This window comes from Pseudophryne corroboree, chromosome 5 (assembly GCF_028390025.1).
Source record: "Pseudophryne corroboree isolate aPseCor3 chromosome 5, aPseCor3.hap2, whole genome shotgun sequence".
Taxonomy (NCBI): domain Eukaryota; kingdom Metazoa; phylum Chordata; class Amphibia; order Anura; family Myobatrachidae; genus Pseudophryne; species Pseudophryne corroboree.
The window spans coordinates 348204216-348216536 of NC_086448.1; the positions used below are offsets into that span (position 1 = coordinate 348204216).

Here is a 12321-nt window from a genome sequence, read left to right on the forward strand (position 1 = left end):
GAAAGAACAGGGGTCAACACATGCATACCATTGCACACTAACAATGTACCAGCTTTGACAAGAGCACTTTGTAGGGAGGCCCATGCATTTGGATACTATGGGCAAGCAGCTGCTCATAAACCTCTAATCACAAAGAAGGTTTTGGCAATTGCCAGGTGAACGTCTGATGCCAGAGTGTAGAGTACCTATAGTAAAGCATGGAGGTGGTGGCGTATGCTGTGGGGCTGTTTCAGCTGGTTTGGCATGGGTCCACTAGTTGTAATACATGGTCACATTAACTCTGAGAAGTATAGAGATGTTCTTGATAACTCTGTGCTCCCTACATTGTGGCAGTTCTACAGAAATGAGAAATGTTTTTATCAGGACGACAATGCCATCTGTCATGTTTCCAGGGGACTCCAAAAGGACCATGGGGTATAGACGGGATCCGCAGGAGACATGGGCACGTTAAGACTTTGAATGGGTGTGAACTGGCTCCTCCCTCTATGCCCCTCCTCCAGACTCCAGTTAGATTCTGTGCCCAGAGAGACTGGACACATAACAGGGGAGCTCTACTGAGTTTCTCTGAAAAGACTTTATGTTAGGTTTATTATTTTCAGGGAGCACTGCTGGCAACAGGCTCCCTGCATCGTGGGACTGAGGGGAGAGAAGCAGACCTACATCTGTGAGTTTCAAGGCTTTGCTTCTTAGGCTACTGGACACCATTATGGGACTGTGCAGTCGTGAAAAGTTCATGACCAAGTACTGGATGAATACTAGGGAGTTCCCCTGAACTCCTGGAAGGGCAGGCCACCCTCCTGCTCCTACAAACATTCTTAGTGATGTGGGTGTTGAATTGCATGATCATGGCTCTGCCCTGTATTAATGATGTTGTGAATTGCGGCTCTTTGTTGCCTGAGCCGTTGCAATGATGTGGTAAACCACAATGCCATGCCACCCTGCACTTGCCCCCTGATCTTCTCTTCCAAGATCTCTTGGAGAGGACATCACAGATGATGGCATGAATAGTATTAGATATGATTGTAACGCATCGTTCCATGGGACTATTTCTAGGTATAGGTAGGGTAGACACAATCTGGTTGTGAACTGTAATCTCTGACTACAGTTCTTCTGAAATGTCACAAAACCGTATATAAGCTGCACTGCAAACCAAAGAAGTCAGCATGTTCACAAACTTGTTGTGGAGCTCAACAGAGGCCAATGAAGAGTCATGATCTTCTACAACTACAAGAGTGGTCTGCGACAACAGGAGACTTTTGGTGCGAATGTGAGCCATGGTTGAGGTCATCGCCAGAGTGACCGTGGCCAAGTTAGAAAAGGCATCTCATCGTCCATTCGCTTGATACTCCATACAGCTGCTTCACCAAGTGGTTTAAGCGCATGCAACTTTGAATAGACTCCTTTGGCAAATGCTTTAAAAATATGTAATCTTCACTTTGTTTGTAAATATAATAATGTTTGTGCATCCAGAAACGTATTGCACACCCCTCTTATTATGCTAAATATTGTGATGGAGCCTACCACTTTAAAATCAGCAATATAAAAACTATATCCTCACTGTATAACCTTGTCAGGTATACTTAATATATCAAGAAACCTTAAATTAGAGGTTAGGTATGATTTGTGACAGTCAGAATGTTGACAGTGTAATGTCGACCAGAGAATGCTGAGACAATAGTAATGTCATTAAAAGCATTTTAAACACATTGGCTTTATAACTTTAAATATGTTACAGCAGTTAAACATCATATGTTAAGTTATACAGTAATTCTGACACAGTTAAAATGCTTTAAATATCACTTACTATTCTCTGGTCAACATTACACTATCAGCATTCTGACAAATCAACTACATCCCCTAGATATATATCAGTCCAGGATTAAAAATTATTTCCCAAACATACCTTATTTGAAAAGGTCCTCTCTAACTTTTTATTTATTATATACACTTTCTTGATCTCAACATTATATTCACAGGGTCAAATTCAACTAGGCCCAACTATGACACGACAGTAAGGTCAAACACACATAAAAAGAATGGATTTATTCAAGGTGCCATTTACAAACTGTTTAGATTCAGCTGAACAGCAGAAAATAAAATAAAATGCAAGATAGGCACTTTTACTGACGTTTAACCCAAATATTATTAGTTTATGTTTCTACACACTTTCAGTAACATGTTACGACATGACCGTGATTATATCTGGCTTACAAAGATGGAAAGCCATAATGGGTGGATATACTGTACCTTGAAAGGAACACCTTTTTATGTGGAATGATTAATAGGTCACATATTATACTGACGGGCTGGGGTTGTACATACTGTACATTGTGCAGATGTATTCTGCTGTGATTTTTAATACATTTTAAAGTACTATATAGTATATACCTAAACTTGCAAAAATGTGTTTCTCAAAGATCAGGCTGCTCTGTGATATTATGGTGCATGTGCTTAGTGTCCATCACCTGTTTATAAAGGGCAAACTCATGTCAACCGCCCAGTAAGTCAGAGGATTTTCAGGGTGGTTCCAGCTCCGCACCAGTAACATTTAAACAGGTCTTTTACATGGTGCTTGTTTCTTGTGGCCACTTTTCGGTACATACGTTTGCTATGCATACTGGCGTAATACTTAGCATCAGACCCTTACAGTATACGTGTGCTCTTTACTAAGTACTAGCATCTAGGAAACATGAATTTAAAGTGATCACTTTAATACAAGAATTGACATGAAAATTACTATTCAAATTAAATGGCAAGTGTGATGGCATGTAGGTTTTTATTTTTGCTTATTCAATAAGTATTTGTCTTGTAATATACATTGCTGGTAGCGGTAATGTTGGATTATTAAATTTAAATCTGTTTTTGATGATTTTTATGATTAACTAATATTAACTTTTTTTTACAGGGCTTTTTAACTGCTCCAAGCTCCCCTACTGTGAATTCACGTTCTGCCACCCTGGGTGCATCACTTTCACTTAGCAATATTTCTGGCATTGGTGCTGGAACTGAGATGAAGAAGCGCAAAGCGCCTCCACCTCCAAAATCACCTGCCGAGGAGAATGCTGCTGCGAAAACTCCAGAAGCCCAGACAGCAGAGCCGGTAGGCTATACTTTACAATTAATTGGTTTAATGGCAAATTTCAATGAACAGTACATTGAAATAATATATATATATATAATTGGTTAGTACTTTATCTCTCTCCAAGCTTTGATAAATATTCCCTGTAGTCATGATTATTAGTTTGCTCAAAATTGCAAACTTAATTTTCTCCAATGCCCCCCTAAGCCAAAACCCTCCCTTCCTGCACCCAAAACCTAACACCTTCCCCCGCAGAGTAACCCCTGCCCGGGGTCGCCTAAACCGAACCACCCCCCTTGCAGCTTAACCCTCCCTGGGGGTGCCTAAACCTAACCCTAGCCCCCTACTCCCTGCAGCCTAACCCTTCTGCCGCTGCCTAAACCGAACCTCCCACACCCCGCCGACTTTTTTGCTGATGTTCATCAAAGTGTAACAAGATGCATTATGTGAAGAAATTAGCTTTCCCCATTGATGCCTGCCAGGTTGTATATTTTACCACTTCTATAATCCTCTATGATGGGAATACTGTTGGGCAGATTTATTTCCATATTGCCATGTGTGGCCATCAGAGAGCTGCAGATGGGCAGCTGTGGCTTAGTCACTGACTTAAGAGAGTGGGTATAATTCCAGCAGTTCATGAGGGAAGCTTAGGGATATGTTTATATAATATATATAGACACGTATATCCTTTCCTTACCGTATGGCCCCCGGGGCTTCTGTAGTCATGCATTCTGGCAATACTGTAATTCTTCCTTCTTTGCTCCAATAAGAGGAGAAGCAGGATGTCTATTTCAGTTCCATATGCCCTGATGAATAATATTTATTAAATTGCCTTGGATTGGAAGTCTGGATATGCAATGCCGTGATGGCTGGGCCTAAGGAAATGTTTGTGTGCAACTGGAGTATAGTATTCTATTCACTTAAAAGTAGAGCTTAGAGGCTATTCAGTCCCTGTCGCTTATGTGCTAAAATCACTGTGAAATGATTTCTGCACGTCTGCGCATGCGCGTACACCGGTACGCGCATATGCACAGTCCTAGACTGCATTCTCTTCAAAACGCAGTTTAAGACCTGGAAGGGGTGACAGAACGGTGGGTCGACGTCGCGTTTTGTGGGCGTCAACGCTCCTTTTTAGGGGCGCAGTCTGGATAACAGAGGCGTGTCCAGACCTTTGGAGGGGCGTGCCGCAGCAGCTGTGTGATGTCACACGCAAACACTGCGACCCTTAAAATGGCGGGTAGGCGCCTGCCTTCGCAGACAGAGGGCTACTCGAAACATGCGAAAGCATGCGGGGCAGACTGCACATGTCAAAGAAATTGATTGTAGCGTTTTCTCGCTTATCTACGATCAGGTCTGAATTAAGCCCTTAGTGTCCTCTGCCTACATTTTCTAGTCTAGCCCCCCATGTTTATGCTCTCAGACTATCAAATTTAATATTTCTGTCCCTTCAGTCTAGTCAACGTATATATGTTTTTTTTTGGTCTTCAACTTTGAGATTCATTTATATACGGAGTAGAATTTTTTTCTAAATAAATGTACAGGTAACTATTAATGTACAGGTAACTACTTAATATGCATAATATCATAAACATCTTATTTAGTAATGTTGTCTTCTAGGTGTTTTTACTAGGTGTTTTTTTTTTGCCTTCACCAAAATGTATGCCTATAATCATAAAATATATTAAATGAATTTATATAAAACACAAGTGGAAGAGTCTAAAAACATACAGGCAAGGCAGGCCAATCCTGTGATCGGCAGTATCCCATGATTTTGGCCCTTAAATGGCAGGATTTGAATCCGGGATCGTAGCCTCCAATCATGGGACTTGGGGCAGGATTAGGATACACATGTACACATTTATTATAGCTGGATTGTGAATCTAATGGATTGCTGGATTTCAGAGTCACCTCCTTCATGACCATATGAAGTGCACTAGGAAACCCTTGGGAGTCCATCACTAAAGCCCGCACAGATTTAGATTGTTGTGTAGAAGGTGATACATTACATTGGATTCACAATCCAGCGCCGAGCTTACCACTGTGCTATAATATATGTGATCTTGTTTGGTGTGATGTACACCTGTGGATAAGCATGGCGGCAGGATTTAAAGAAGCGCTAGTTTGAGAAGTAATTTTGTTCACATGTACACATTTGTTTTTTGCTGGGCAGCTCTGAACACTAGCAGCACTTGGCTCAAACACTGCCCGGTTGTGGAGGTGTGTATGTGGTGTGGTGTCAGAGAAGTCATGTCGCGCAGGCCCACGCCAGCCTGCTTCTTTAGCCGTGCCCACCTGCTTCATAGGAGTACTGCCAGTGCTGAGTGGCTGCATGGTGGACTGGTGACAGTGTGTCACATTTAGCGGCATCTGTCCTATATCAGTCCAGAGGTACTGCTCTGTCCTCTTGGTGAGACTGGGAGTTGGGACGAGAGTGCACTGATACTGGTACCTGTGCTCCTGCTGCCTGCCAGTGCCACTGCTCAGTGAGACAATGCCTGTGCCTGGCCCTGCTTGCCTTGCACCAAATTGTGCTGCTCTGCCAATGGCAAGCCAAGCTGCCAAACTGTGCTGCTGTATGCAAATCCGAGGACGGATTCCTGCTGCTTGGCTCTAAAGTGAAGCTGAGTACCCTGTACTACTGTCCTGTGTGTGCACTGCTGTTGCTGTTCTTTTGGCATGGACTCTGGACTGGAGGAGGCAGGAGGAGGGTGAGGCAGTGAATGTATTTTTCTTCCTGTGGGACAGAGGTGAAGGGGGAGCATTACATTATTTTATTCCTTGGGGGTTTGGGGGGGTGGCATGCATGGAGTTTTATAGTTTCATTGACCATTTCAATCCTGGGTATCCTGCTAATCCCGAGATTGAGATTTTTTAATCCCGAATCCTGGGATTAATAAAATTAGGCGGGTTGGCTTGCCTTCTACAGACCAATAAATTAGGGCTGTGCACCGGCCCAAATCTCGGGTTTGGGTTCTTGTTTTGGATCTGTATCTCCTTTGTGTTTTAGATCTGTATTTGTTTTGCCAAAAAAAAACCCTTGTGAGTTTTGGATCTGTATTTTTTAATTTTATCATAAAAAGCTAATATCACAGAATTTAGTTTTTAGTTTTTTTTATTATTAACCTCAATAACATTCATTTCCACTCATTTCCAGTCAATTTTGACCACCTCACAGCTCACAATATTGTTTTCATCCAGTTTAAGACAAAAGACTGCACTAAAGTAGCTGAATGACTAGGCTAAGCGCCAGCAGTGGGTGGCACAAACATGTGGGACTTAAACTTCCAGCATGGCACATCTAGGAAACAGAATGGCACTGCAGTGGCAGACAGTGTGGAAGTTTAATAAACTGTACAAATGTTTGACGGCTACACAAGTAGACAGTCAGCAATGCTCCAAACAGCACATAACGCAAAGAAAAGAGGTGCAAGATGGAATTGTCCTTGGGCCCTTCCACCCACTAGGAATAGTAATTAAACACTGCGGTTTAATTTCACCAACAGTGTCGCACAATACGTGTATAAGTAGGAAATAAAATATATTACTGTGGAACAACCTTCACCTACAGAGATAATAATCTAACGCTACGGTTTAATTTCAGCAACAGTGTTGCAATACGTAATACGCAATACGTATATATGTGTACGAAAAAATAATAATATATTGTGGTCTGACCGACAGTGTCACAGAACTTATGAAAATTTAAATAAAATTGTATAGTACACTGGGGTACAGCTCACAAAAAAAGACAATATATATATATATATATATATATATATATATATATATATATATATATATATATATACATATACAGTTGTGCTCATAAGTTTACATACCCTAGCAGAATTTGTGATTTTCTGGCCATTTGTCAGAGAATATGAATGATAACTCACAAACTTTTCTTTCACTCATGGTTAGTGGTTGTGTGAAGCCATTTATTGTCAAACAACTGTGTTTACTCTTTTTAAATCATAATGATAACAGAAAGTACCCAAATGACCCTGATCAAAAGTTTACATACCCTGGAGATTTAGGCCTTGTAACATGCACACAAGTTGACACAAACGGGTTTGAATGGCTACTAAAGGTAACCATCCTTACCTGTGATCTGTTTGCTTGTAATCAATGTGTGTGTAATAAAGGTCAGTGAGTTTCTGGACTCCTGAAAGACCCTTGCATCTTTCATCCAGTGCTGCACTGACGTGTCTGGAGTCATGGGGAAAGCAAAAGAATTGTCAAAGGATCTGCGGGAAAAGGTAATTGAACTGCATAAAACAGGAAAGGGATATAAAAAGAAATCCAAGCAATTGAGAATGCCAGTCAGCAGTGTTCAAACTCTAATTAAGAAGTGGAAAATAAGGGATTCTGTGGAAACCAAATCACGGTCAGGTAGACCAACAAATATTTCAGCCACAACTGCCAGTAAAATTGTTCGGGATGCAAAGAAAATTCCACAAATAACTTCAGCTGAAATACGGGACTCTCTGAAAAAAAGTGGTGTGGTTGTTTCAAGATGCACAATAAGGAGCTGCATGGTCGAGTCTGCATGGTCGAGTCACCAGAAGAAAGCCATTACTACGCAAATGCCACAAAGCATTCCGCTTACAATACTCCAAACAGCACAGAGACAAGCCTCCAAACTTCTGGAACAAAGTCATTTGGAGTGATGAGACCAAAATTGAACTTTTTGGCCACAGCCATAAACGTTACATTTGGAGAGGAGTCAACAAGGCCTATGATGAAAGCTATACCATTCCTACTGTGAAACACGGAGGTGGATCGCTGATGTATTGGGGATGTGTGAGCTACAAAGGCACTGGAAACTTGGTCAAAATTGATGGCAAGATGAATGCAGCATGTTATCAGAAAATACTGGAGGAAAATTTGCACTCATCAGCACGGAAGCTGCGCATGGGACGTACTTGGACGTTCCAACATGACCATGATCCAAAACACAAGGCCAAGCCGACCTGTCATTGGCTACAGCAGAATAAAGTGAAGGTTCTGGAGTGGCCATCTCAGTCTCCTGACCTCAATATCATTTAGCCACTCTTGGGAGATCTCAAACGTGTAAATGCGAGAAGGTTAATGTATACCCAAGGGTATTCGGGCGCTGTGAGGCGAGATGCTCGGCTAAGCGGCACCCAAATTTAAGAGGGAAGTCACTCCCAATATAGTTACGGAAGAAAAAGAAAGGAGGCTGCGCTGCAAGAGGGAAAGAACAATGATCCACTAAATGTGTACAATTTGATAAATTTATTAAAAGCGCTAACTGATTAAAAAACAGCAATATTCCGTACAATTAAATGTGCCATGTGCATACAAGAAAAAAATATAAAAATAATTTTTTTACCCAGAATAATGGTTCAGGACATGTGTCATAAAGCTCTATAGGATCCGTTCCAAATATTGCCCTGGAGTGCTAAAAGTCCAGTTATAATCCACTGTGGAGAGTCCCTTTTATATGGTATTTAGAGAGTCCTTTATAAATTCCATATGCCGCTAGAGGATTGGAGATGGAATACAATGTCCCAAGTGCAGTGGGTACCTCTCAAACGTGCAGTTCATGCAAGACAGCCCAAGAATTTACAGGAACTGGAGGCTTTTTGCCAAGAAGAATGGGCAGCTTTACCATCTGAGAAAATAAAGAGCCTCATCCACAACTACCACAAAAGACTTCAAGCTGTTATTGATGTTAAAGGGAGCAATACACGGTATTAAGAACTGGGGTATGTAAACTTTTGATCAGGGTCTTTTGGGTAGTTTCTGTTGTCATTATGATTTAAAAAGAGTAAACACAGTTGTTTGACAATAAATGGCTGCACCCAACCACTTACCATGAGTGAAAGAAAAGTTTGTGAGCTATCATTCATATTCTCTGACAAATGGCCAGAAAATCACAAATTCTGCTAGGGAATGTAAACTTATGAGCACAACTGTGTGTGTGTATGTATATATATATATATATATATATATATATAGTTATATTTTTAGGCTTTTTGTTTTTAGCTTTTATTATTTTCATTTCACACTGGGACGGAGCCCCTGGATGGACGCACAGGTCACCCCTTTCAGATACAGCAGACAGAGCACTCAGCCTGAACTGATACAGCAGTCAGAGCACCCCTTTTATATACAGCAGACAGGGCACCCTGTCTGGACTGATACAACAGAGCACCCCTCTCAGATACAGCAGAGAGAGCACCCCTTTCAGATACAACAGTCAGAGCACCGCACCTTGACTGATACAGCAGACAAAGCACCCCTTTCAGATACAGTAGATAGAGCAGCCCTTTCATATACAGCAGACAGAGCACCCACCCCACACCAGACAACACAGTACTGGGACGGACCCGTCCATCCAGTATGCTCTCCATAGCCGGAGTGAAGATGGCGCCAATCACCAAGGACCTTTATAGAATCCAAAATCCGCGAGAATCCAACAGCAGGATGATTGTGTTCGGCCTCGATTTTGGATCCAAGTAAGGCAGGAAGTCCAGAGCCGAACTCGGATTGCAAAGTTCGGGTGGGTCCGTTTCTCTGAGAACCGGACTCGCTCATCTCTGCAATAAATGGAGTACGAGCAATAGGTGTCCAAACAGGTATAAAAGGAAATATTACTGAATATCAAATGCATGTGTTTATATGAATAATCTATATAATAAATGAATGAGGTAGGTTCCATCTCCTCAATGCATGTATAGTGGGAACCAGGGTGAACGCCATAATGGCTCCCACTGCAAGATAGAGGGGACAGACCTAGAAGAGGAGGACTGGCCACTGAGAACGTTGCGGTGGTGTGGGTGTGCCGGTTCCCAGATCTGAGGGGCAGGAGGAGCAGCTGCAGTACTGAAAGATGGGGCAGTGCCAGACAGAGCAGGGGCAGGAACAGGAGAGAGGGGCAGACTGGGTCCAATATATTAGTATATAATAATCTCTGCTGTGCACATTTACTATACAATTGCTGCATAGATTGATACCAAGAGCTATCAGGGATGAAAACATTTGAAATGTATCTTACATTTCTTACTGTAAATTATACTGCTAGTATATAAAACTTAGATGTGGTTGTTTTATAATAATATTATTTTGATATAACTAGATATTATAATTTATTCATTTTTATTATCCCAATTTTTGACATCTAAAATTAATTTGCAAAAAAATAACAGTAACATTACAGTTGTTGTTTTTTTTACCTTTAAAAGGTTTAACCATTTTTAAGAATGATTGTAGTAAGAATAGGATTATTGGGGAGGCAGTATTACAATATTATCTAGAGTTCACTAAGGGCATTCGGCTCACCTTTATGTATAGTTAAGGTATAGCTGCTACTCGTATATTCATGTCAAACCAGATTCTATTCTTTTTCCACAGTGTTTGCTCATATAGATTGCAGCACTGACTTTTTATTTATGGGAAGTACATTATTTTTTTATTTTTTTTATCTGTAGGGAAAAACGTCAATTCCTTATTAGTGGGGCTTCCTTAGAAAGATAACATGTTTGTTTGGGACATTTTACTGCTACTGTTGCTAACAGGAAAATCCTGGAAGAGAGCGACAAGTTTATATTTGTAGTGACGCATGAGAAAAAATAGCTTTGTCAAGGTCAAGAGATTCTTAATTATTGTTTCCTCTTTTTTAAAGCAAACCAAGATAATAAAAACATTCTAAGGCTTTGCGATTTCAGCTTTGTGTATGTAGATATGTTTGGAAACGATCTGATGATAGTATAATTAGTGTACTGTTTATAAAACTGGCTGCTGCCAGTTGTACAAGTTGTGGAAGGTGAACTGCAGCTTACATTACAACTCAAATGATATTATAATAAAATGTGCTTTTAGCATCTAAACCGATGCAAAATTGAGACAACACCTGCCAGAAAATGGTTCTGGCTGGTGAGATTTCTAAAACTTTGCTATCTGCCCAAACTGTGATTAATAAAGGAGCAAATTAAGCAAATTTATATCTTTAATTGTTACTAATTAATACTTAATTAACAGGCCCAAACAATTAAAAGATATATGATTGGGGCACAATTACTAAATTAATTATTGGGGTCAAGTTATTAATAAATAACAAAAATATACATTAAAAAAAAACTTTTAAGGTCCGCTCTGTGAGCAACGTCGCCTAAAGTTTCCCCTCCCGGGTCGGCCGGTCGGCGGCCTACTGTACACACTGAGCGATATGACTGCTCATGTCGCTCAGTGACGTCACATCTCTGCCAGCCCTGCATGCATGCATGCACTGGCGACAGCGACGATTGTTGCCGACCCACGGGGCAGCGCATCGGTCGTCGCTGGCGGCATACACACTTGCTGATAAAATGAGCGACGTCGCTCAGGAAGGTGGAAAATGAGCGACATCGCTCATTTTATCGGCAAGTGTGTATGGGCCTATAGTTACTCATGACATCAATATTATATTTAGTAAATATTAAGGAGCAAGTAATACATATAAATAAAATAATGGGCCAATAATAAGTTAATTGTAAACTGGGGTCCTATTAATTAATATGATGGGGGTGCCGATTATATTAACACTACAAGTGTCAGTATGCATGTACCTTCATCATTGATTTTGTTCTGCCATGTTTCATAACGTTTTAGGAACTCGTGATTTGAATAGCTGAAAACCAGCAATTTGGGCAAATCACACGCCAATACCTTTTTTTAACAATTTTACAAGTGATTAGTTTTCAACTGCCAAGCTAATCATTGTGAACCCCAAGTATAGAATGATTTCTAATGTCCACAAATACACAACTATAGCATTGCTAATACAGGCAAATTGGCCCAATATCACCATTTCTGAAACTCCAAGTATGTCCGAGTTGGTGACACGTGTCAGATTTAAAAAGAATCCTATTGTTTGGCATATGGCCTGTATAAATTAGCAATAATAAATAGTTAATGCCCATACATGTATAAAATTAATAATACACATGTCTAATGATGATAAGATTGGAGTTTTTTGGCTAATTATTTGAGAATATATTCAGTGTTGTAGATAATTAAGAGAATTTACTATCCATTTATTAAAAAACAAAAATAATAATAATAGTTTCTATTTTCAGTTGCATTGTTTAGATATGTTCTTGTTTTTCTATGCATATTACCATAGGCGGCCAGTTGCTTTTAAATATCACATTATCTACCGTGTTGCTCTGAGCTTCAGGTTTCTAGAATCGTCTCTTGAATTCTTCCTTTCAGCGCAGATCATTCCAAGAACAGAT

At 40.5% G+C, this 12321-nt stretch overlaps 1 protein-coding gene across 5 annotated transcripts in view; it reads left to right on the forward strand.

Annotated features, from left to right (window-relative positions):
* The window catches only part of COBL (cordon-bleu WH2 repeat protein), a 952910-nt gene that overhangs the window by 636415 nt on the left and 304174 nt on the right, over positions 1–12321 (forward strand). For all 5 annotated transcript variants that reach the window (XM_063922617.1, XM_063922616.1, XM_063922613.1 and 2 more), the window contains one exon: positions 2906–3100. In XM_063922617.1, the coding sequence (XP_063778687.1) occupies positions 2906–3100 (195 nt within the window). The remainder of the gene's footprint in view (positions 1–2905; positions 3101–12321) is intronic.